Source organism: Podarcis raffonei, chromosome 1 (genome assembly GCF_027172205.1).
Source record: "Podarcis raffonei isolate rPodRaf1 chromosome 1, rPodRaf1.pri, whole genome shotgun sequence".
NCBI classification, from domain to species: domain Eukaryota; kingdom Metazoa; phylum Chordata; class Lepidosauria; order Squamata; family Lacertidae; genus Podarcis; species Podarcis raffonei.
In genome coordinates, this window is record NC_070602.1 from 44900998 (window position 1) to 44926980 (window position 25983).

The window sequence follows — 25983 nt, forward strand, 5'->3', positions numbered from 1 at the left end:
CATGGTTGGGGAAGGGGGAGAATATACGCTTAATGTGCATAAAGGTTCTCAAATCAGGTTTTCTTAGCATTGCATAATAAGGGTGAGTGGTAAGGTACCGGATAAGGTTAGCTTTAACAAATACATCTGCCCAACTTTGCACTCAAATTTTGGTACATATGATACGAGCACTCATCGTCTGATTTGGCAGTCATTTTATATCACTTTCTAGATCTTTACAACTATGTGAAGTAGGTTAGCTGAGAGTTAGTGACTGACCCAAGGTAGGAAACAAAAACAATTAGTTAAGTGAGCTTAACATGTGAAACAGCACATTCTCAGAGTACTTTTGCAAGACCACTTAGGTTTTCAAATGGCAACTTCCAAGTCACACGCATCTCCCTGAAATTTAGACTCAACAGATGTGGTTTTTGTACTACATGGAACTGTATATGCAAGAACTGGGGGTGGGAGGCAAGAGTACAGTCATACCTCGGGTTGCAAACATGATCCATGCGGGAGGCACGTTCGCAACCCACAGCGCTGCGTCTGCGCACACGCGTGTTGTCATTTTGCGCTTCTGCGCATGCGTGAGCGCCGAAACCTGGAAGTAACCCATTCCAGTACTTCTGGGTTTGGTGCGGTCTGCAGCCCGAAAACACGTAGCCCAAGGTATGACTGTATATGAGTATAGTAAAGGTAAAGGTACCCCTACCCATATGGGCCAGTCGTGTCCAACTCTAGGATTGTGCGCCCATCTCCCTTAAGAGGCTGAGGGCCAGCGCTGTCCGGAGACACTTCCGGGTCACGTGGCCAGTGTGACGAAGCTGCTCTGGCAAGCCGGCACCAGCGCAGCACAGGGAAACGCCGTTTACCTTCCCGCTATAAAGCGGTACCTATTTATCTACTTGCACTTAGGGGTGCTTTCGAACTGCTAGGTGGGCAGGAGCTGGGACCGAAAGACGGGAGCTCACCCCGCCGCAGGGATTCGAACCACTGACCATACGATCGGCAAGTCCTAGGCGCTGAGGTTTTACCCACAGCGCCACCCGCGTCCCAGTATATGGGTATAGGTATGACTTAAAGGCTGTATTCTTTACACAGCCTTTAAACTCAAACTATGAACCCCTTCCCCAGCAATTAAATCCAAGTTACAAAAAAAAAAGACTATATGTTGTTCCTTCAATCACACCCAAAGCAGCCACCAGTAGCGACAGGCATGCATATTGATCTTGACAGCCACACACTATATAGAAAGATGAATTATACTGTACTGCTTTTTTTCCTAGGTATTTTATTTTAAATAGTTCATAAGGAGCAATGTATTTTACAGGAACAATTTTAGCTGTGCATATTTATTCTTTACTATTCAGATTACATGATGTGAATTTATATATTAACTGAAGTTTGTCAAAAGGTGCCAAAAAGCTTAAGACAGTTGTGGATGCAATATCTTTTTAATAAAAATATACAAGTTATTCAAGAAAGTTGCATATTTTAGGTCCTCCTGGGTGCTTTGTATAAGGCAGTAATAAGGTGATCATCCCCTTTAAGCAGTTGAGTTTGCTCCTGCCATGAACACAGAGTGCAAAGATGTCAGCTCCCTCCCCCCTCAAATACAGTGTAGACATTATGAACCTGTATTTCATTCATTTAGCATGCTCAGGTGAACTAGAGGGCATTACACCATCAAATGGAAGACAAGCCATTCAAGGGGAGGTGAGCATGAAATGAAGCTAGGACAACTATTTTTGATTAGACATATTGAGCTACTATCAGCCCAATTACTTGTGCTTTCAAATGTACATGATTTTTATTTTTAAAAAATGTCAGTCTCCTCTACACTATAAAACATTTAATGCAAAGAGATGACTTTGCATTCTAGAGTTAATCCTGTTACAGAACCTCAGTGTACTCCTTGGCAAATGTTCCCCTTAGTGTTATCTCCATGTACTCCGTACTTTATATAAGGCCGCCAATGTCGGTAATAAAACCTCTGCAGCCCAAGTGAGTTCTACAACATTTTTCTTCTTACAACATAATGATCCCTGAAGATGGAGAATCACATAAGCAGAAGTGCCTTGTTAGCTGCAAAGGTGTAAAGCGTAACGTACAAGATAAGTTTCACCAATTCCTGGTTTCACTTTGTGGCCTTAAAAACAACATATTCAACCAGTTCAAAGTTCTCTTGCAGTTAAAGCCTTGAATTTCCTTCTCCTGAAAAGACTTAGCAGCATATAAGCTATGTGCATCACACCTCTTGTCTCTCCTTCATGAAATAAGACCGGTAGCGATCCATCAGGCAAATTTTTTCTTTGTGGCTGTGAATCTCTCCATGTACTTAAAAAAAAGAAGATGATAAAATTAGGAGTTTGGATGGAATAAATGCAAGATAAAGAAAAATAAATGAGAGATCCTCAAGAATGTTTCCTATCCAGCAGTTTCTTATACTGAACCAATTCAAGATCATGGGTTGTAGCCATTGTTCATCCAAAATCAGAGCAGGCCAACTGATACTAATTGACATGACTAACTTTGGTCTCTTCAGTTGGGTCTACTCAGAAAAATAACTGGTTAGCTACAAACTCCTGTTCTGCGCTGGACAAATGAATTAGAAAATTTAAAAGTAAAATAGTATTAAGTAATTGATTGAAACAACTCTCTTCAGATTCAGAACAGAATTGTAATATTCCTAACTGAATGTAACTGTACAATGCTACTATCTGACAGAAGTCTTGGAAGTAAGAGAGATTAGGATTCAGTGAGGGACAAGAAGCTAGTCAAACATTTCCCCCTGATTTCATTCACAAATGGAAGCCTTGTTTTCCCTCAAGCCTATTGGCTTACAGCAGGGTGAGGGAGGGGAGAGAATAGTACAGACCTTGTCATATCCATCCAATTCTCGAAGTTTCTTGATTTCAAAGAGATTGCCCTCTACAGCAAGCAGAGAGATCTGAGAATCGCTGAGAATACTCTGAGGAAGCATGCTTAGTTCTAAACAGTTTTCTTCCAGACGCAGGACCTTGAGGCGTGGACAGTAAGATATCTGTGAGGAGATCTGGGAGATCTATCGTGCATCAAACAGGGAAAGGGGAAAAAAGTTATTGCTCTGCCACTGCTAAGTTGGAACATTCAGGACAGATAAGAGAAATCCTATCTTCATGCAGCTCATAGTTAAAACTATAGAACTTGCTCTCACAGTAGGCAGTGATGGCCACTAACTTGGGTGACTTTAAGAGAGGATTGGACAAACTCATGGAGGACAAAGCTATCAATGGCTACTAGCCATGATTACAATGCTCAGCCTCAATAGTCAGAGGCAAGAATGCTCAAAATGCAGATACACAAAACTACTGGGGAATTGACTGGGTAGCTAAGATGGACTCACTGCAGGAACTAGCACAGAGAGTTACAATGAAACATTCCAACACTGAGTCTGAGTACTTAGTTATGAACATCACAGGGCCATGAATTTCTAAGGTATCTTTATATTACCAATACTGAGGGGATGGGGCTTGATCTGAAAACATCTGATTGAACATGATGGCTATGTTTGTCCATCCTGGCTAGCAGCAATTCGGTGCTTTGGTGTGATCTTGTTAAAAAAAAAGTGTTACAAAAATTTCAATGCATTTTAAGACATGCATGCATAAAATTATGGTAAGAGCACTGTCATTTCAGCTTGCACAATATGCAAATTCAAGCCCTATAATACCAACCAAAAAACAACAACTCCATAACTTCAAGCAATCTATTTTCCCTATAGAACTGCCTCCAATGGGGTGAACTGTGTTGTACAAACAGCTTTGTGTTCTTCCCCCTTCTCTTTCCTGCACCATCCCCAAAAGCCTCTCTACAGAACATTGTGAGCTACGCTCTCTGTGTATGCGAAGGAGGGGGGAATCACCCAGGCTTGATTTCAGGTTATTTCCTCCCTCCTACTGTAACTTCATCAAATATAGCATACAATATTCAATCAGTCCCCCTTTAACCCTCTAGAAAGGCTTTTTGGAGGCTACAGGGGGAAAGGAGGGGCAAACAGAAGGTTCAAGCTGCATGAGCTGTCTTCCACTTGTACAAGGTTTGAATGTAACTTCACTGGTGTATTGTTTTAATGGAATGGAATTAAGACTAGCTGAAGAAAGACATGATGTTCAAAGCATAAACGTTCTTCTCAACAAATGGAAAATGGTGTTACAAAATAGAGAATAACCTAGCAGGTTTCCCATAGGGGCAAACAAAACAAAAGGAATATGTTAAATTTTGCTTGCAGCTCTAAGTGAGATCCCCATTTCAGTAGAATTTTAAGTGACGCTTGTGCTTTGAGAAGCTCTTTCCTCCTGAATGATATACACCTACAAAAACTAGTTTCCAGACCTGGTTTTGATTCAAGTTGAGTTCAATGGCCTGCAAATCCCCAACTGTATCTGGCACACTCTGGATCTGATTTCTGGAGAGATCCACCACATCTAGGTGACGAAGGCTGCAGAGCTGGACAGGTACAGTTCGGAGCTTGTTTCCAGAAAGACTCAGGGTCTTTAGTGCCGAAAGTTGTCCAAAGGCAGCCGGTAACTGCGTCAGCTGGTTGCCGTTCAGATGCAAAGCCTCTAATTTTTTCAGCTTGCACAGCTCTTCAGGTAGTGCAGCTAGCAAAAATATATATATAAACAAATAAAATCAAGCTGTTCGGAGGAAAGAACAATTATAGTATAAAGGTCACTGTTGTGGAATCATACAGCACCCCATTGTGTTAGGATATAGTCAACATTTTATTTTACAATACATGAAGATATATAATGGATAAGATACAATTGCCTGCAGGCTCTACCTTCTCTTTGGAACTCTAGCTGCTTGGGAAAAAAGGAAGGAGGAGAGGTAGGGCATGGTTAAAGGCAATTTTTCAAGTTAAGTGCTTGGTTCACAAGTCACGAGCATTTCAATAAGATGAGATAATTTTGAGTATCTTAGCAACCTGGAATCGCAATAGTGACAAATCTGTATTTGCAAGCTTTACAGCATCCTCTACTAAGCTGCAAAGCTATTAACCAATGTATTGAGTTATCTCTATCACTTCGAAAGAAAATGATGGAATTAAACTTGTGGTAATGTAGGCTGCAATCCTAAATATATATTTTTTCCTGTCACTAAGTCCCACTGAATTTATTTCAGCAAGTTGATGAGTTATTTAAGAAGTCTTACTCAGCTTGTTGTGATTTAAAGCAAGGCTCTTCAACACAGAGAATTTCCCCATTAGTGGTGGTAAGACCTCAATCTTATTGTTCGACAAATCTATTGTTCTGAGGTTACTTGCAAGCTTCTGCAGATCTTCGGGAAACTGAAAAAGCAATTCAGAAATCATGTGAAAATTCCAGAACGACACAAATTGCATTAAGTATATGTGGGTAGGTAAGATAATAAAAGGTGCAGGCAAGGCGCTTTTTAGGTTTATAAGGTTGCAGGACAGAATTACAAAACTATAAATGGTGTGAAAAGACTGGAGGGACAATTTAATTTGGGAATATCCTCCAAAATTGACAATTAAACTACATATTACACAAAATTTATGTAATTATTTATCACAGTATGTCATGTCCACTACGATAGGTAGCATAAGCAATCCAAAACCTTATATGTTCCCATCCTATCTCACCTGAGTAGGAATGGTCTAAAGTTGTAATCCAAAACACATTTACTGGGGAATAAGCCTCACTAAACCCAATAGCTTTTATTTTTATAGCTAGGATAAGATACATTAATTAGAACCCATTCAACTGACATTTCTATGCTTCTTATCCCACTAACATATCAAAAATTGATTTCAAAAATTTAAAAACTCTTCAAAGCACAAATATTTCTCTCTGTCTCTTGCATTATGCAGTATAAAATCATTTGTGGCACATGTTTATGGCATAGGTCTTTACCTCAGAAAGGCCTTTTCCTGTCAGCTGGAATACTCCCGTTTTCTGTGCTGTCTCCAAATGTGCTTTTAAGGCACTGTTTCCCATCCTCCTGCTCTTGTATCAGATGCTAACAAATGTGTGTAGCACAAGTCCAGCTGAGTCACTTTCATTCACGCCACATTAGGCAACATAAGTTTATGTTCTATTAAAAGGTAAATTTATAACACTTATGATACAGGATTATCAGTCACTTTTTCCCAGCAGCACAATCATCTTTACAAGAAAAGAAAAGCACTCGGGCCTATTTCTCAGGGGATAAGAAATCAAGTGTAAGTTGATGCGATCATCATGACATAGAGGGTGAGCTGGACAGTTAATGAAAAAGAACTATATGGAAATATGGGCATATGCAGTACGTAGGACAAAGATTTAGACAAAGACTGCAATACTGAATGTGTTTTAAGCTGTACTGAAAACAATTTGTTTCCAGGTCAGCATGTTGATGCTCGTAGTCCAAGAAGATTAAGGCTGCAATCCTACATGCACCTGTCTGGGAGTAAATCCCACTGAACTCAATGGGACGTATTTCTGAGTAGACATGCCCAAGTTTTTACTGTAATTTATTCGGCCTTGTAGAAAAAGCTCTACTAAGTAGGTTATGTAATCAGGCAGGCAGGCCCATCCAGTAACAAGCTTTATAATGTTAGAAGCCATGAGAACTTATTTATAGTCTACCCTAGGCTCAGCATATGCAAACCAGGGAATATGTCACATTCACAGGGCCTTACTTCTTGAGTATTAGATTTATTCATTGTTCTTCACAAGAAAATGTCTCAAAGCAACTTACAAATCCATTAAGAACAAGACAGAATTGACAATTGTAAAAAAAAAAGCAAGTACACAGTAAAAAAAAACAACAGCTTGGCTATAGCTCAGGTTATTGAGGAGAAATCTTAACCACAAGTTCGGTTTCGGACAACATGTTAAGTCAAACTTTGGTTTAGCTAAGCAAAAAACGACTGGAGTAAAGTAGCTACAAGCTCCTCTCCCAGAGCCTGTGCGCTTGCACAGTCCAGGTAAGTCATAGTTAGCTTACCCTGTCATGTGAACAGGGCCACAAAGAAATACCAGCAGTCACGTACGATGGTGGAAAGGTACTTGCACAACAGGTTCTAGCACATATCCCTCAACCAAGCTCACAAACTATTAAACTAATGAGCCAGCATAGAAAAAGATTTCTTTGTAAACATAGTTTTGATATTTATTCCTGGAAATTCCAGATTATCAAGTGATGAGAAACAGAGATTAATATATTCACATTCTTAAAGGATCAAAAGCATAGATGTTAGCAGAAGATACCATAAAATATTTAACCCCTCAATAGTTCCACTTTTTGCTTTCCTCAATTCCCAACTAATTTACAGTACTGCAAACAAAGGTTGCAGATATGAGCTCACATAATTGATTCAAGTTTAGGTTCCACAACTATAGGAATCACAAAGGCCTATGGATTTTTAACTTCCCGATGTCAACACTATTTCTTTTCTGCACCACCCAAGTACTGGTATATGCATATAACAAAATCCTTATTCACTCAATAACAGTATTTAAACAATGCGTCTCAGTTCCCCTGAACCAGCTTTTGCCTGCTCTCCAAGCCGCCTCCTCACGCCTCTCAGTTGAAGCTGGGAAGAGAGGCTGTGGGTAGGTGAAGACAGTTCTGATCTAAATAAAGAGGACAAGATGAAACCCAGCTGCCCCATCTTCCTCCATCTCAGCTGGTGGAATTGAAAACAACAACACTCTGCCTAACTTTTCACTTCCACATATGGCTATCAAACAATATCCATCGAAGAGGCTGTATCCATCGCAGGTGATGCTCAGCGTAAGCCCACTGAAATTAATAGACATGACTAACACTAATTTCAATGGGTATACTCTGAGTACTTGGATACAACCCAGGCGGACTATGGGTGAAGAGGGGGAAACAAAGCCGCATATTTATCTAAGATGGGCGTTGTCCAAGTTGTCCTACGATAGAGGGAAAGAGCCCAAGTTTATCTTTGCTCAGAGAAGTCAGCCACACTGAACTCAATGCGACTAGGCTGCAAGCTTCAGCATACTGGCTTGGGACAGGAACCATCGCATTCAAACAGGACTTACTTCCGAGTAGAAACGCAATGTAGTGGGCTGCCCAGATGCGCTGCCACACAGTTTAGCTGAGTTTTTACTTCCCAGGTGCAGCTACTTTTAGGTAAAGATGCACAGGCTATAAACGGAGGGATCTCATCCCTGCTGCCCTAGTCCGATTTCCCTCCGAGGTAGGAGGACAGGAACCAGGGGCTTTCTCGGGAGAATGACCTAAGAGGTGGACAAGCACCTGAGCTTGTCTTACCTGTAACTACGGTCGCCGCCGCTTCGCATCCTAGCAACAAGCACACGCAGCACCAGAAACGCCAGCCGCACTGTTTTTAATCCCCCACGGCGAATCGCATGCCCCGGATGACAGCACAACCCCGTCGCCTAACGTGAATAATGGCGAAGCCTCTGCCCGGAACAAGCTTGAGGTGGAGGTTCTCCGGGGGTGGACATTACCCACACGGCCGGGTTCACTTCCGCCAACAATCAACATGGCGGGAAGGGCGACGACGCCCAGGTGCCGTTGGGCTCCGCAGGGTATCTGGTCTCGCCGCGGCCCGGTACCGCTATAAGTAGGTGCCAGGGAGGGCTGCGCCTCCTATGTCGGGGGTCCCCTCATTCCCTGCTACAAATATATATATATAAGCAGCCCCTTGTCCAATGTGCCGGTGAGCCGTTTGCCCGCACTCGAGATGGCGGCGCGAGTTTGAAAGGAAGCGCGAGAAGGCGCTTCGCATTCGAAGGCGAGGCGCGCGAGAGAGTTTCCGCGCGGCGGCGGATGCTCGCCTCGCCATGGCTTCTTCGAATCCATGGGCTCCCGTGCAGCCGTCGGCGGCTGGGCTACTGCTGGCTGGCTGCCTGTCCGCGGGGGTGGTGTCCAAGGTGAGACAGGCCGCGCTTTTTCACCCTCCCCACGCTGTATAAATACACGTAACGCAAAACCATCATCTGGAATGTGTAAATACGCGTTATGCAAAACCATAGTCTGCAGTGTGTTCGTTTCTGCCCAGACTTTGGGAACGTGCTGCTGCTCAGTTTATTAGATTCGATTGCACTGGGATGGAAAAGGCTTATTTGAAGCTGCCTGCTGCTTTTAAAAGATGCTGCTAATATCGATATGTTCATAGACCGCCCAGTATGTTATGTTCTGTCCTGGCTGGCAGCATTAATCCAAGAAGTCAAGGGAGGCCCTTTTTGTAGCCTTGCTACCTGACACCTTTTGGAAACGTAGCTTTTTGTCCTTGCTCCTTTAGTCCGGCTGCAACAGTGCTGGTGTGTTTGTGGTGTGTTTACTTTTGCTTAAAAGTTTATCTAGGTGGTGGGCTTACTGTGAAAGAAACATGCTCGTGATGGTAAAAAATACTAACTTCCACCCTAGTTGTAGTTTTATAGTTGTCAGCTCTTGTAGCTCTCTGGACCACCTGGATTGGATTCTGTTCCTAAATGGAAACGAAATATCTTATTTTCCTTTTGTTTATATCTTGCATCCTCAGGAAAACTCTGCATGGTTATTTAAATACTAAAAGGCTGATCCACTCCACTCTGCATAACTGTGGATGGAGAATTCCCATAAGTGCAGTAGGGGGAAATGGGGGTCTGTGCATGTGTAACCCTCGTTTTTAATTCCATAGAAGTCACTTTTGTTCCAGAGCACAAGTAACTTACACAGGGTGAAACATAGAAAGCTGCATTATACTGAGTCAAATCATTTATGCATCTAGCTCAATATTGTCAGCGCTGTCAGTGCTTCTCCATAGTTTCAGTTTGGGCTCCCTCACAGCACTGTCTGGAGATGACAGGGATTGATCATGGCATCTTCTGTGTCCATGTGCAAAAGAGATGCTCCGCTACTGAGCCACAGCCCTTCCCCAAAGTGGAGGGAAAAGGCTTGACTGGAGGTATGAGCAGATACAGGCAACGACCGATTTACATGCGTCTGATGGAGGTGCAATTGCACATGTGTGTGTTGTGCTGAACCCATAAATGACCTGAAAACATCATTAAAACAGCAGAGTGGAACACTTTACACAGGCCTTGCTGATGCGTGTTAGGGTCTGGAAGTTGGATGGATGTAATATGCTCAAACTGCCATGCCCCAGTGAGCAAGCTGGCTGCTGAATTCTGTACCATTTGCACCATCTTTAGAGGCAGCCACATAACACGTTGCAGTAATCTAACCTAGAGGTTACCAGAGCATAGACAACAGTAGTTAGGTTATCCCTGTCCAGTTAGGGATGCAGTTGAGCTACCAGCTGGAGCTTATGGAAGGCACTCTGAGGCCACCCTGAGCCTCAAGCAACACCAATGGATTCAGAAGCATCTCCAAGCTACGTACCTGCTCCTTCAGAGGAAGTGTAACCCCAATCAAGATCAGGCAACCTTCTACCTATCTGGTCTGGGAAACCACCCACAAACAGTGCCTCAGTCATATCTGGATTGTATGTTCAGTTTGTTGGCTCTCATCCAGTCCATTACTGAGGTAATGCAACCTAATAAATACCCCTCATAAATGTAAGGGTGACAATTTGCGAAATGTGAACTGCTCCTCCACACCACCCATCATTCATTTTCACTGGCTTGTCCTTCATTTCTCCAGGCAAAAGCATTAGAATCATAGAATCATAGAGTTGGAAGAGACCACAAGGGCCATCGAGTCCAACCCCCTGCCAAGCATTGCAACCTAAATGTATTTAAGACTGGAACCCTATTTTCAAGGAAGCTTGAATTGCTTATGTTTATTAGAATTTTCATGTTTCTGTTTCAGGAAACTCTGGATAGATGTGGAAAACCAGCTCCTTGCTTTGTTCGCCTCTCGGAGGCAGAACAAATTGCTGATCTCCAAGCTGAAATCAGTGAGGTAAAATAATCTTTGAGCATCAGAATAGGAGCTCTGCTGAATAGGCCATACATACAATTTCCTCTGAATTGTAATAAATGGTTTCATAGTGGTGAAACAGTACTATTGGGCCATAGAGTTGGAGGGGCTTTGCAGGCTATCTAGTCCAATGAAATTCAGAGCTATAGTATCTCCACCAGATGACTGTCCATCCTCTGCTTTAAGACCTCCAGTGAGGGAGAGGCTACTGCCTCCTTATGTAATTTTCCTATTGTTGAACTGTTCTTACATTTAAGAGCTTTTACCTAATATTCAGCTGAAACCAACCCTACTGTAACTTAGTTCTGCCCTTTGGAGCAGGAGAGAACAATTATTTGCCCTCCTCACCCTTAATCATGTTCATTTTCCTCCTCTTCACCTCTTTTAATTTGTCTGTATATCCTTCTTAAAGTATGGTGCCCAGAACTGGACAGTTTTTCAGATGGACAAGATAAAGTGGAACTTAGAAACTGTGGTTTGATTAATGCATCTTAAAGTTGCATTTGTGTCCTCCCTCCCTTTTTCTTTGGCCACTACACCACTAATTCATTTTAGCTCATGATCAACTATAAACCTGAGCTGGTTTTCGTATGTACTACTGCCAAACCAGGTATCCCCTTACTATAACTCTGCATTTCTTTCTTTTTCTGTTTTGCCTGGTTTCAAAAGATAATGTTTTCTAAAATATATTTTTCACTTGGTAAGAAGCACTTCTTATCATGTGAACAATATATTTTGAAATCAATCCTATATATTTTTTTTAGCCAGGACTCCCTCTCCCTCTTTGTTCTCTGGTGCCTCAACTGAGGTTGAGAAGCTTGTCAAATTATCACACCTAATCCTCTTCTACAGAGATGTGCTTTAGTGACATAGCCATGAAAATTGCATTAACTAGGAATTTAGCTTGTAATACTTGCACCTAGAACAGATTCTGTGTTCTATGCAACTACAGAGTTTGGATGCTGGAAAACAGAAGACAACTAGGAGACTGGAAGTCTTACTAAAGCTGGAATTAAGGGATGATAAATTGAACTTTTAAAAAAAAGAAATTATGAGATTTTAGTTAGATACATTAAAAAATAAGCTTCCCACAAATCTTATGAGAAAAAATGTTGTTGTTCCTGCAAGCATAGAAGAATTACTTTTATAAAAATACTTGAAAATGGTCAGGGTTGTTGGGGGTTTTAAAGCAGTTATGAATGCGACTGTAAATACATTAAACATACTGCATGGATATAAGTGTAATTATTTTAATGTGTATAGATGAAGCTAGATACTGAAATCCTGCAGATGGAAAAAGATACAGCAGACATTACTCATCCATTCTACCTAAGTAAGTATTTTGTTTCATGCTATTGTTTAATCCCCAAAACAGCACTCCTAGAAGATCAATCTTAAGAGTTATTTACACAAAGCCTCACATCTTCATACTGCTGTAAGTATACTGGTGCCAGAGAGATTGGTTGAGTCACAAAGCTACCATCTATGAACAAGATCCAGCATTGTGCCAGTGGACACAATGGGACCTACCTTTCTCTCCTCCCCTTTGCAGCCTGCTGCTGTCCCACATCTGGCCCACCAACCTTCCTAAACAGATTTTTGGGTGCCTGGGAGGCTGCAACAGGAGAGTAGAAGAAGTCTGTTGAGGAAGTAGCATACTTAACACACTTAACAGATGACGAAGCATCTAGCAGCCAAAGCGAAAAAGTTTGAACAGGAATGATCCCTGAAAAAGGAAACAAGTAATTAGAAGTGTTTGTATTCATCAACTCCATAGATGCATTGCACATATGCTGAACTGGGCATTTCGTCCAGAATCCTGAGCATTTCATTTAAGACAACTGTGAGCAACTTAAGCCAACTGTCCAAGCAATACACTATGAGGAAAGACAAAAACATATCCCTAGGTTGGGAAGCAATTTGGCTTGGCAGCAGGTGGCACGCCATCCTGATACCACTTCAGTGATGAGTAGTTAGGCATGTTGCATGAGGAAAATCCATACACCAGGGGTAGGGAACCGGATCTGGCCAGTGGCGTGGATCCTAGGTTCTTCCACCTTGAGGGCAGGCAGTGTAGCATTTTGACAGGTTATTGGTTCAAACAACTCTAGAAAGGAAAATCCAAGAGAGGTTGAAGTTACTGCCAGTCAGCTGATTGGTGCTGACTGACTCCAAACTCTGCTTTCTGTGGTGGTCATCTTTGCTACAGAGTTCCCCATGGGGAGCTCTGTAGCACAGCTGATTCCAACTTGTTTGTGTGAATCAGGCTACCTTGCCAATACACAACCAGGAGCTCATTAGGGTTCCCAATTGTGCATGTACAGCTGTGTGTCCCTCACCCAATGTCACATATGATGTTGGACAGGCTTCCTCAACCTTAGCCCTCCAGATGTTTTTGGCCTACAACTCCCATGTTCCCTAGCTAGCAGGACCAGTGGTTAGGGATGATGGGAGTTGTAGTCTCAAAACGCCTGGAGGGCAGAGGTTGGGTATGAAGCAGGTTGGTATGGTTTCAGGGAAACAGACTTAATGGGCCAGACTGAGACCTGAGGTGGGCCTAATTAGACTTGCAAGCTGGAGGTTTGCCATACCTGCCCTAAAATGGACGCCATTCCCCAAAAACCCAAAACTCTTTATTCCATGCAAGCTACTAAACAATGCATCCATAACTGACAATCCTACATGTATTGGGTGAAGGCGGAAAGTCCCAAGATCTTGGGAAAAGGCTCACAAAGGCTACCATTGTTGACTGAAATGAGCAGAACCAAGAATAAAAAAATAAATAAATGTAAGATGTTCTTCACAGGTGTACGTCTGAAACATTAAGGCTTTAATCTTGTACATATTTACATGGGATCAGGTCCCATTGAACACAGTGGGCATAATCACCCTGCATTAATAGAGAGTACAGTACACATATATTTGCACTGGAGGGAAAGATTGAGAATGGTGGACAAATGACCCTTTTCACCAGTTTGTCTGCTGTTACTTGTCCTGTTATCAAGGGTACACAGCATTCCTTAGGATATACTTAGAAACCTGTGGTCTTTATTTCTCAGCAGCTGCTGCTTGCTTCCATGGGGGTCTCTTGATGTGATTCACCTTGCAGGTGCTGTGTGAGCCACACACTTTTGTTGGACAATCACAGATTCACACAGCATGCTACCAGTGTTTTGGAAGCCTGTGTTTCAAAGCATAAAATTGTGTTTTACAAAGAACCTGCTCTCACTTCAATTCATGTTTAAATCTGAAAGTTTTCCATTTTTTTAAAAAAAATTAATCTGTAGCTCAGAAATGCCAGGCTCTGCAAGCGATGAACAAACACCTAGAAGCAGTGCTGAAAGAGAAATGGGTTCTTAGGCAGAGGCTAATGAAACCAGTGCGTCAAGAAAGTCTGCCTATTGAAGCTATGTACCACAGGTAACAAACTGCTTTGTTATTTTACTTACATGTTGGGTACTCCTCATTTCTTTTCCAGATCAATAAAATACATTGGGAACAAAATCCAATTACAGTTAAAACTGCAAATGATGATGCTAAAACTTTTTTTAAAAAACAAGTTACTGCAGAACTCTAAACAGCCACAATCAGGTCACTTCTGCTACCAAATAACATCCTTTATTTCAATTTTCATCAAAGGTACACTTCAAACATATATTCGGTGTATCACAAATGCATTTTATTTTAACCATAGTCACTAACATTCTTACAAGACACACAATCCTTACTTTATTCATTACATTTTTCTTTTTCCTTTGTTTCCTGATAAGTTCCTATTTTAAATCACCCTGTGGTATACACAGCCTGTTTTCTAAATCTACATTAGTCTGACAGCTAAATTATTCTAAATCATTTATCAGCTCAGTCCAATTCATATTAAGGCATTGTTTCTGCTATAACATTAAAATAAAATTTCTAAATAGCTTTTGTGTTCTATTTTCCCTTCTTAATTCTCATCCATGTTCATTTAATGCATTTCATTAAGGACCAATAAAGATCAACCACTCAGCGATAGTAGGTGGCTGCTTTTTCCCAATATTGGGCTGTTCAAACATTTGCTGCCATTACTAAGTAATATATTGGTTCAGTGTCATTTGTATCTGTTTCCAGCACCATCAGTATAGAGTCAATTGAAATTTCTCTTCCTATTATCTCTTCTCGGGGGGCGGGTTTCCTGTTAGAAACCAAAACACAACAACAACAACAACAAGAAGAACAACAGCAACAACAACAACAACAACAACAACAACAACAACAACAAATAAAATAAAAGATAACAACAATCGTAACATGTGAATTATTGAGCAATCTCCCCTCCCCTTCAAATCCCCCAGATTATATTCACTCTTTTACAGTGCTAACAACTTGAAATATTCCTAGGTGATACATATATTTAGCCTCCATAGTGTGAAATATCACCTCACAAAGATATTATCATTTTCTGTTGCATTTTTCTTTTTCATGCAGGCATGTAGTAGAATTGTTGGTGTCGGCAGTGGCTTTCATTGAAAAACTAGAAGCCCATCTAACCACAGTAAGGAGCATTCCTCAAATACCTCTAGTCATGAAAAACATGGTGAGTGGTCTGTCATACAACTTTTCCTAGTTTCCTTTGATAGTAAAGTAGTGGCTAAGAGCATGGAAGTCTTAGCTGGAAGTCACGAGTTCGAATCTCACCAGGCCATGGATTCCCTGGGTTGTCTCACTCAGAATGCTGGCTAATAGGCCTGTACCTGACATAAGGTATGTGAAGCACTGTGACTTCTGCTTCACTTCACACTAAGCTTCCCCTGGAATTAGAGAAACTGTGAATCTGTATCTCTGTCCTTGAAGAAAGGAGCTTCAATTGCTAAATCAACTGATCAGAAAGTTCAACTCCATCTATTTGAGTCTGAATAGTGACTGGTTTTCTGTCCTGCTACAGATGTTAATTTCCCGTCAGTGCTAAGATGATTGTATTATCACTAATTATTGCTGTTGTGACGGGTCACTCTAGTTATTCTGCATACTGTACAGTTACATTGGACTGTATTTTATTTTGCTTTTCATTGCCATTTAATTCCAACTTTTATATTTTTCCTTTATTTAACATCCCCTCATTAAAATAGTACCGAAGTGATGAACAACAAAGCAGTTAAAAGCAAAACAATTCAGTATACGATAAAAACTATTTTAAAAAGCCAGCATATCACCGTTAACAGCAGTCAGGTATCATTCAACTGATACCAGAAGCAAGGGAAAGCTTGAGTGAATAGATACGTGTTTAACAGCTGGTAGAAGCTGTTAAATAGGTGCTTGCCATATCTCAAGAGTAAGAAGGGTCATTGCTAAGGCTAGGGACACAAGATGAGCCCATGCAGTCTGGCATAACTAATAGGGCCTCCTCCAAAGATCTTGGTGAACGAGCAGATCTATATGGGAGTTGCTCTTTCAGATAACCCGGTTCTAGGGAATTATAAGTTAATAACAAAATGTTAATATTTACTTAATAGCAAGCTTAGCATTTCTTAATACCCATGTGTGCATTACATATCTGCCAGGTGAGGATTACACAATGCATCTGATAAAGTGGACTCTGCTCAACAAAAGATTATGCCAGGATAAATTTCTTAGTCTTTAAAAGGTAAAGGGACCCCTGACTATTAGGTCCAGTCGTGGCCGACTCAGGGGTTGCGGCGCTCATCTTGCTTTATTGGCCGAGGGAGCCAGCGTACAGCTTCCAGGTCATGTGGCCAGCATGACTAAGCTGCTTCTGGCGAACCAGAGCAGCGCACAGAAACACCGTTTACCTTCCCGCTGGAGCGGTACCTATTTATCTACTTGCACTTTGACATGCTTTCGAACTGCTAGGTTGGCAGAAGCTGGGACCGAGCAACGGGAGCTCACCCCATTGTGGGGATTCAAACCGCCAACCTTCTGATCGGCAAGTCCTAGGCTCTGTGGTTTAACCCACAGCGCCACCCGCGTCAATTCTTGGGTTTCTGCTGTAACAGACTAATATGGCTACCCCTAAAGCTATATGAAGGAATCTTTCCTGGAGTACGTTGACAAATGCCAGGGCAGGTATGCTAGTTTCACTTCCCTTGAGCAGCAGTCCCTGTGATGAGTTCATAGCATGCTAAAATACTTGTTTTCCTATTTCATTCCAGGACAGTGCACTAACAAAGATGGACTTGTTAGTAACAGACACAAAAGCACTGGCAGAACAAATACTGGAGTGGAGAGAGAAAGTAAAGGAGATCTTTGAAAACTCACAGCTGACTGCTGAATCAGATTCCTGGTTCAGAAGTATAACTCTGTAATTGTACACACTCCCCACCATGCCTTTTCCTTCCCGATTCTTGGGCTACTTAGCCATTTGGTGTGTAGATAAAATGCATGTCTTCTATCACATTTAAAGTCACTTGTGTCTGTCTGAAATATATATTTGTACGTAGAAATAGTGCTATGTTAGAAACTGACAATGGATGTTAAATGGCCCTCTTGAGGTTCTGAGGAATATTTTAAAGAAGCAATTTTATTATGTTGCCTTAACAAGACCAGCTTCATGTACATACGTTTTATATTTTATAGAAAATGTTTTATATAAACATTATCTATTTTAAAAAGTGAGACCACTCATATCTTGGTACAAAACTTCAATCAAAATACTGGACTATAGACTCTTTTGTATGGGTGGGAAAGCTTTGGATTCCACCCTGTCCTAATATGCATATATGAAAATCTGTAGCTTGATACCTTTACTCTTCATACTGTTGAATACTGTACTAAATAATGCAGAGGAAGAATATGGGAAACAGTATTCCGTTAGTAATAAACAAACTAAATAAATACTTTTTCCTTAGTTTGTATTTGGGGGGGGGGGATGAGCAACCATATACAAATGAGCCTGTCACTGTGCTAGCAAATGCCTGTGTTTCATAATCCTCCATCAGCTATGCTTGATTCATTATAGCTTGTTATGGCTCATCATCAGTCTCTCATCTCCATCTGATCTGTGTTCCAGCCGCTGAGAGAAAGCACAAGATAGATGTGCTGCCATGTAACCAGCATCCTGAGGATATCAAGACTTGTTTTCTCCCAGTGACAGGACCTGGGTTCTTTTTCACATGTTAAAATAAAAACTACAAGCAGGGAACATCCCACAATAAACGCCCGTATGCATACAACCTGGCAAGCAGGCATTTGTGTGTTTATAACCTAAACATGCTTTCTCAATAGAAATGGATGGGTAGTTTTTATTTCACTCTCATACATTGAAGGTGGCAATTCTAACTTTCATAATCCTTATATTTGTTTGTTCCTAAGTGGCATGTAGGTAAATGTGTAAATTTGCCCATGCAGTTAGCCAGTCCTATACACATTTCCTTTGAACTAAGTTGTGTTTTATTGAATTCAGCGGGATGTGTATAGAGACTTGCAGTTTTTAGTTTAATATGCTTCAAAGAAATTCATTTCGGTTCCTGAATTTATTTCTGCTTAATTCTCTTTAAAGCAGTTAACCTTACTGATATTAACAGACAACTTAAACTATACTAATTTAAGCAGATATTTCTATTAGAGTACATTCACAAAGTTTACATGATGCAACAACAGGACATAATTTATCAGCACAGTCCTAAGCATGTTAACTCAGAAGTCAGTCTTATTAAATCCGAAGAAATTTACTTCATCAGTGTGTTTAGGACTGCAGCCTCAAATCCAGAGTGCTACAATTTAATTTAAAAGAAATGAACACAGCACCTGAGGTTTCAGATAAGATAATGAAAAGCAAATAGAATTTCTCAAAAACCTTGGTTTGTATTGAGAGGTGCAAAACATTGTGGGTCCATGATCCATGCATTGCACTAGATGTTTAAATAAAACTAGCTGGTAAATTCCTACATGTTACATAGATTGTTACATATGAGCAATCTCAAAATCTTTTCACAAAGACATGATGGCAAATGGAACTTCATACCGTTATATGCTGTCTGAGGAAAAGGAAGACAACATTGGTTGACTCTTGACAGGTGATATCAACATTGAACAGATAACTAGTAACCACACAAATTTGAATGGTCATCTCTAATGGTCTTGGTGTGCTGATGCATTTGTCACTAGGGGGCATAATTGTGAATGTTTCCCTTTTGTTACCAGTAACAGTCTGAAAGTTTACATGCTTTCCACCACACCCCCGCTTTATTTTTAACTTTTAACTATCGGCTCACAATGTGGTTTTGAACAAGATTATAGATATCAGTATTATCGCTATATTGCAAAATGGAAACAATACTAAACTCATGGTATTGTGAAGGCAAATACCTTAAAGACACTAAAGCTCTCTGAAAGTGAAAAAGTGCTGCATAAATAGTATTTTTAGCAGTATGAAGATAACTGTACAGTGTGAACACACACTGCCTTTCCTAACAGATAGAAGGTGTGATTGTATTCACCCAATACTGTGTCACCTGCACTGGCTGTCAGTATACTTACTAGATGAAAAGCTAGTGCTTCCCTCTTAAAAGCATTCCGTACACTGGGCCCCATATTTCTGCAACCACCTCCCTAGTATTAACTATGACACTTTTAGTTACTGAGTCAGACCTTGCTCCATATACAACTTATCAGGAACATAACGGGGCCTTTCCTTCATCAGCTGCTTCAAGGTTTTGGAATGATTTCCCCTTAGAGGTGTGCAGTTTCTCCTTAGTGGGTAGCTGCATTTTATATTTTTTGTTTGCCCTTTGAGTTTTATAATTTAATTTTGAATAGTTTTGTTAGTATAAATCATCTTGAACCTTGTAAAGGTGGCTACCAATAATTTTGTTGCAATACAAAATTTATTTTGTTGTAATACTACATAAGCTGACTCTTCTACCTATGTGCAGTATTAGTTTGGGTATCTTTCTAGGGAAGTTTTATATATGCGAGGATCTGCATTTTAGCATCTACTCATGTATACACTATAGAGTGGACCCAAAGCAGCCAAGGATCCAGGAAACATGCCATCAAGGGTGTTAGATGAGGCTCAGAGCTGTGGGCCCACAACAGATAAAGCTCAAATTGCAAGATGGGGTGTTCGGGTGGTGAACAAAGGTGTGTGTCACAGCAGCAAGCAGAGAGTGCCAGTCAGGTAAGAGCAGTCATGGGGTCAGAAGGCTCCTTGTGGCTTACAGGTGTATCCATGTATTGGTGATCAGTTTCTGGTTGACTATTGCCCAGTAATTGCTGGCATTTTTGCAAAGAATGCTGGATTTTGCAGACTTTGGCCTGATTCAGCAAAGGCAATTTTTTCTGCACCTTTAGGATGGCTTACTACAGAATTATGTGCCGATCACACTTGACCTCTTTCTAAATAAAACAATGCACCGAGAAGATTCCTGTTTTTGTTCTTCAAGGAAGCACGCCATCCTTGTTCTACGTGTTATTAAGCGAGCCAGAACCCACCTCACCACAGGTGCTGTTCTTGAGAAGCTAGATGTGGTTTATTTTCTTTTTTGACGCACATGTCTCACCCGCATTGGGGTGAGATATTGCTGGACTTTCTATTATTATTATTATTATTATTATTATTATTATTATTATTATTATTCTTATTATTATGTTACCCAGCGCCCTCTTTAGGCCAAGAGTGGAAAGTTGTCGAGTTAAGCGTCTTTCCATACTCCATGAACTTCTCTCAAGTTTCACCCTGACTTGGAGTATTCCCCACCCGCCCAGAAGTTGGAGCAGCCGGCCACTTAGCCGCAGACCCAGCGGCTCACGGAAAACGGAGGGAAATTGGAGACACCCGCTTCCCTCAGACCGGCCCAGCAGCAGCAGCAGCAGCCCCTCCCTCCCCATTTCCTCTCCTCTCCGCAGGCGGCCAGGCCCTTCCCTCCAGAGCAGCTGCGCTGTGCTGGGCGGGGTCGGGCCGCGTTTCCCCTGCCCAGGGCTCTGCGGAGAGCCGAGGCGCTCGGAGGAGGACGGCGGGGATGTGATGCTGAGTCGTGGCTTCGGCGGCCGCCGTGGAGGGGAGGAGGGGGCGCCTTTTGCTGCAACTCAAGACGGGACATGGCGAATGTCAAAGTGGCGGTGCGGGTCCGGCCTCTCAGCAAAAGGTGGGCCGGGGGTGGCGCTGGGGCGGCTGAGGGTGGCAAGAGAGGGAGTCGACCTCGAAGACGCAAACACACGTCTGTGTGCACAAAGGGTGGGAGAGGACGCTTTTTGCACGCACGCGCCGCCAACTTGTTTGCACTGTAGCGCGGCTTGCGCGCGCGTGGGACCGTTATGTGCGGCGCTCGCGTCTCCTATGTGGAGGAGCTGCCAGGTGTTAACATGTGCTGGTTGCAATGGTTGCGTCGCTTGCAGAAAACCTGGGCAGCCCAGGAACTGAAGCGCTGGGCTAGGCTAGGCTGGGCTGAGGGGAGGCGGGAAGCTGGTGCTGCGACGTGATGGGACAAGAAAGGTCGTGGTATCGCCTCGCTCAGCCTGATGTTGTGGGACTATAAACTAACGGGAGGAGTGATAGGAATGCGTGGCCAGAGAGAAGGGAGGGCTGGGCATCAGTGCAAAAGGTGCAAATGGAGCATAGGAGCCAAATCCTAGGGGTCGGGATTCCCTCAACCCCCCAGTAAAATATTTGAGGGTGCAGTGCATCCCCCCAAAAGTTGGGCATCACCATTGAAATGGTGTGCACACACCGTGTCTGGTGATAGATTGTGTGGGGGTGGGACTGACCTGCCCCCCCCAATATTTTATTCAAGTTGGCACGCCTGAAATGGAGACGGGTTGTGTCAAAGGGGGCTATAAGAAGTGTGGCACATTTCTGGGCAGTCTCTGTTTAGGTATATAGCACTCAGAACTCCAGTGAGACTTGTTTATTCCCATGAAGGAAGCATGCTGAGTACGCTATGCTTTGTCTACATGATATATTTGTTATAGGAATGCTCTTCATTTTTAAAAACGTGTTTTGAGTTCATAACAACTTGGCTACAGTTGAATTATTTAAAGGCCTTTCCAGGCAGTGAGTTTATACTAGTGTATTAAATGTGCAATTGCTATGGGATCCAGTTGTCTTCTCCCAAGACTCCACTTTTGTTGCTAAAATATTGCATTTTCCATGCAAACTGCACACTTAGGACTCTGATAATGTGATTGGTTTTTTTCCAGTTGCCATGTTCACTGCTTTTGTGATTGCTTCATGGAAGACAAAGTATAATAGACAATCGTAGAAACTGTACCTGCGGCGCCTAAAGATGAGCAAAACTAAACTTCCCCATGCTGTTTTATAAACTTGTTATTTTTAATCACTTGATGTCCTTGGTTTCTGTGCCCTCGCAGGAGTTTGCTATTCCAGTGATGGAGTGCTCATCTAACATTACTTTATAATTACCAAAAAACTTGAAAGGCAAACTACTCCTCTCCTGACAGAGCCCTGCCAGTTCAGAAAACCCTAAGTTGTTACTTAATTTATTGATGAGGGCACATTCTCTGGCTGTGTAAAATGCATATCCTGGCTGAGTGATATGACCACCTTAGGCAACAGTTCCTGGGGGACAGTGATGGTGCCCCCTGTCTGTGCCATTCTGTTGCAGAACAGAGCTGCTTGACTTCACATGGCCTGTTCTGCACCCTCAAAACTAGCTTTTCTCAGGTGCAGTGAAGGACATTTCATTGCTAGTCAAGTCAACCTCCATCCATGAATTGGTGAGGGCATTATCTTTTCCTGAAGCACCCAAATAGGTCATGCTCCCCATCTATTATATGAGGAGAAAATATTGCACTACTGCCAATGGACAGTGGCTAAAGTGCTAAGGATTAAATTTTGGGGTCTCTGTTTCTACTATCCGGGAGGTCTTTCCATTTTAAATATAGAAATGCTGATGTTACCATAGATGGAACTAGGTCAGTTCTAAACTTCTGTAATATTTCTACCTGCACCAGTGGCATAGCGTGGGGGCCTGTTGCCCTGGGCACATTTCTGCGGGGGCACAACAAGGGAAGCTACGCCTGGGCTGGTCTTTGGGGCTGGGGTGTGGGCAGAAGCCGCTCCACTCCCAGGTCAGGCCTGACCCAGGGGCAGAAGTGTTTAAGAGGTGGCAGCACTGCCCCTCTCCAATGTTGTGATCCCCTGCAGTCGCCCATTGGTGGCGGCACTGCAGCCAAGGGAGGGACAAGCTTCATTAGCCACTTTGCCTTGTGGGCCCAAATGGACCTCCTTTCTCCCTCCGCGCACCTGGCACACAGAGGGACGAACAAGCTCCATTGGCCATGTCCCCACGTGTTGCTCTGCACCTGGAGCACAGAGGAGCAGGCTCCATCAACCCTGATCCCGCCGGGGCTATGGACAAGGTGTGTCGGGTGTGGGGGTGCTGTGGGGTTCCGCAGTGGGCTCCTTCTCCCTCTATCTACCCCAGTGCACCCTGCTCCCTGCGCTTGCGTCCACCCACCAGGGCTGCTATGGGCTGAAGCAATGCCGCTAACCAATCCTCTTCATTCTCCCTGCTTTGCAGGCTGAGTTTATGCATTTAGCAATTCCACACATCCTAAAAGCTGATGTACAAGATTGCAAATTCTGTTCTCATACGTGCTGGAAAGACCATTGTGTGAGTGAGTGCCTGTGTCTAATGGGATGATTAAAACCATGTGTACTGTGGAAATTTGGGGAGGGTGGGAGAGAGAAAACTTTGGAGTGGTTGCAAAACTTTGTATGACTAGTAACGTAACTCCTCCTCTGGAGAAAAGAGAGAACAGCAACAAAGAAACAGATTGAATATTTCAATATGCCGCTTGCTTGTTTTACTACTTTCATTTTTTTTATTAACTTGGGTCATGTTTTTGGACCACTGACCCTTATAATAAATAGCCATTTATGTCCTAGGTGGTATAGATTTTTCAGCCTTTAAACAAATCCAAGTATACTTGAATTAAGCAGCATTTTAAGATGACTTGGGCAACCATGTCTCAATCCAGAAAGTTAGAAGCAAATCTTAACGTTAAATCCTGCATTTTTATGCTGGAACTAAGTAATGCAGCTTCCATAACCAGCTTCCAGGAATCAGGTAATAGTGAAATTCTGGTGCCTCTGTACGATATTCATCTAAATCATACTATGAGCAGACCCATTCAAAACAATTTGCTTGTCTATTTATTTCACTGGGCTTACTCTGAGTATGTTTTACTTGGCTTGCACTCTCTGCCATTAATCAGGAGAAAACCAAAATAAATTAATGCAAATGAAACAAGGGAATAGCTCTGAGGTTTCTTCACAGAGTAAACTCTTAAGTCCAGGGGTCAACAAACTTTCAGCAGGGAGCCAGTCCACTGTCCCTCAGACCTTGTGGGAGGCTGAACTATATTTTGAAATATATATATGAATGAATTCCTATGCCCCACAAATAACCCAGAGATGCATTTTAAATAAAAGGACACATTCTACTCATGTAAAAACATGCTGATTCCCAGACCATCTGCAGGGCAGATTTAGAAGGCGATTGGGCCTTAGTTTACCTACCCATCCTTAAGTCACACTCTGTTTCTGAGCAGGTCTTGTGGTACTTCTGCAGTTTTCTTTAATGGAGAAGTCTCATAGCAGCATTATTTTTTTCTGCCTTGACCAGTACTCTTGAAGAGATTTAAGCTCCCAGCTTTTACCTTCAAAAGGCAATCTGTGTTAACTTGCCTTTAATTTGCGGAAACTAAATAGTGTCAAGCTTTGGGTAGTTAGTTTATATCATCTGCTTCTGTCATCATCTGACTTTTAAAGCATATCTAAGTACTTTTAGAAAATCTCTCAAAAGTAAAAATAAAATAATTCATTTGAATTTAAGACATTTATCTCTTTGAAGTTAAACATTATCAGGTACACTTTACTGGGAGAATGAAAAATACTCTTAAACTCACTCCTGTTTAAACCAGTGTGACCTGAAAGTTCTGAAACATGCCCATAATGTTTTAATACATATCATTATTGTTTTTTAATACAGAAAAGCTTTGTATCTTCATAGTTATATAATTTGTTTTCATCTGATTTTCAGAGAGCTCGCAGAAGGAAGAAGAATAATTGTAGAGGTTGAAGATAGAGTGGCAAAAGTCAGAAACCTAAAGGTATGCTTTAATTTTTATTTTGGCATCTAAAAAGCCTGACATCTCTAGTGCAATTCTTGTTGCCTGTAGAGTAGAGACAATGTGGTGTAATGGATATAGCATTAGACTTGGAACAGAAGAGGCAAGGATTTATTACTATTTAGCCATGAAGTTTGCTGGGTGAGCTTTGGCCAATTTCTTCATCAAAGCTGCATCACAGGGTTGTTGTGAAGGAGAAAATGGGGCCACCCTATATATGCTGCCCTTTGAGTTTATTGGGGAACAGATGGAATAGGAATGTAATAAATAAACAAACAGAACCATTGCAAGATGACCTTGAGTTGACAATCCAAGGCTGGTCTGTATCTCACCAATCAGAACATGCAGAGGCATTGTATAGATCAGTACTTTGCCTCCCATTCCTGTACAGTGGTACCTCGGGTTACATACGCTTCAGGTTACAGTCTCCGCTAACCCAGAAATAGTACCTCGGGTTAAGAACTTTGCTTTAGGATGAGACCAGAAATCGTGCGGCAGCGGCACGGCAGCAGTGGGAGGCCCCATTAGCTAAAGTGGTGCTTCAGGTTAAGAACAGTTTCAGGTTAAGAATGAACCTCCGGAACAAATTAAGTTCTTAACCCGATATACCACTGTATATGTTTTGTGGGAGCACTCTACTTTGGCCTGCATGTCTAGCTTACATTTGTGCAGGTTGAATCCTAGCTTCAACTTGCGGTGACTTCACTTACCATTTGTTACGTTTTTGCATTTTGTTTTCCCTGGGTGGATGGACTCTTGCATCAAATTCTCATACTGCTTTCTGAAAGCATATGTGTCTAAACATCATTTTGTGATACCTGTGGTACCTTTCAAGGGGGGGGGAATGCTCATACAAACGTGGCCCTTTTGATTTTGGCACAAGAGCAAAATCTGAAGCCACAATTATACTGAGGTATAAGTGTGTTTTGAGTGCAATGCAGAGTTTTATCAGTTGCTGAAAGCCACAGGAGGGGAGAATGATATTGTGCTTAAGCCCTGCTT

At 42.1% G+C, this 25983-nt stretch overlaps 3 protein-coding genes across 9 annotated transcripts in view; 2 read left to right on the forward strand and 1 right to left on the reverse strand.

Moving 5' to 3' along the window:
• Positions 1-1417: 1417 nt before the first annotated feature.
• On the reverse strand, positions 1418-8431 carry LRRC57 (leucine rich repeat containing 57). Of its 2 annotated transcripts, none has more exons than XM_053383891.1 (6): positions 8275-8431; positions 5901-6081; positions 5179-5314; positions 4357-4625; positions 2861-3046; positions 1418-2319 (listed from the first exon to the last, which is right to left on the reverse strand). In XM_053383891.1, exons 2-6 carry the CDS (start codon positions 5982-5984, stop codon positions 2278-2280), a joined length of 717 nt encoding a protein of 238 aa, XP_053239866.1. In that variant the 5' UTR covers positions 5985-6081; positions 8275-8431; the 3' UTR covers positions 1418-2277. The 2 variants fall into 2 exon arrangements, with proteins under 2 accessions (XP_053239866.1, XP_053239874.1); XM_053383899.1 differs by lacking the exon at positions 8275-8431 and adding an exon at positions 8043-8232.
• Positions 8432-8695: 264 nt separating this feature from the next.
• Positions 8696-17724, forward strand: HAUS2 (HAUS augmin like complex subunit 2). Its single transcript, XM_053383913.1, has 6 exons — positions 8696-8900; positions 10783-10875; positions 12157-12226; positions 14181-14313; positions 15361-15469; positions 17043-17724. The coding sequence occupies exons 1-6, from the start codon at positions 8811-8813 to the stop codon at positions 17193-17195; spliced, it is 648 nt and encodes a 215-aa protein (XP_053239888.1). The 5' UTR covers positions 8696-8810; the 3' UTR covers positions 17196-17724.
• Positions 17725-20529: 2805 nt separating this feature from the next.
• STARD9 (StAR related lipid transfer domain containing 9) overlaps positions 20530-25983 on the forward strand; it is an 84623-nt gene continuing 79169 nt past the window's right edge. For 4 of the 6 annotated variants that reach the window (XM_053383807.1, XM_053383815.1, XM_053383832.1 and 1 more), the window contains exons 1-2: positions 20532-20975; positions 24894-24963. In XM_053383807.1, the coding sequence (XP_053239782.1) occupies positions 20929-20975; positions 24894-24963 (117 nt within the window). In that variant the 5' untranslated portion in view covers positions 20532-20928. Of the gene's footprint in view, positions 20976-24893; positions 24964-25983 lie in introns of all 6 variants that reach the window. The other 2 variants (XR_008329831.1, XM_053383824.1) reach the window with 2 other exon arrangements.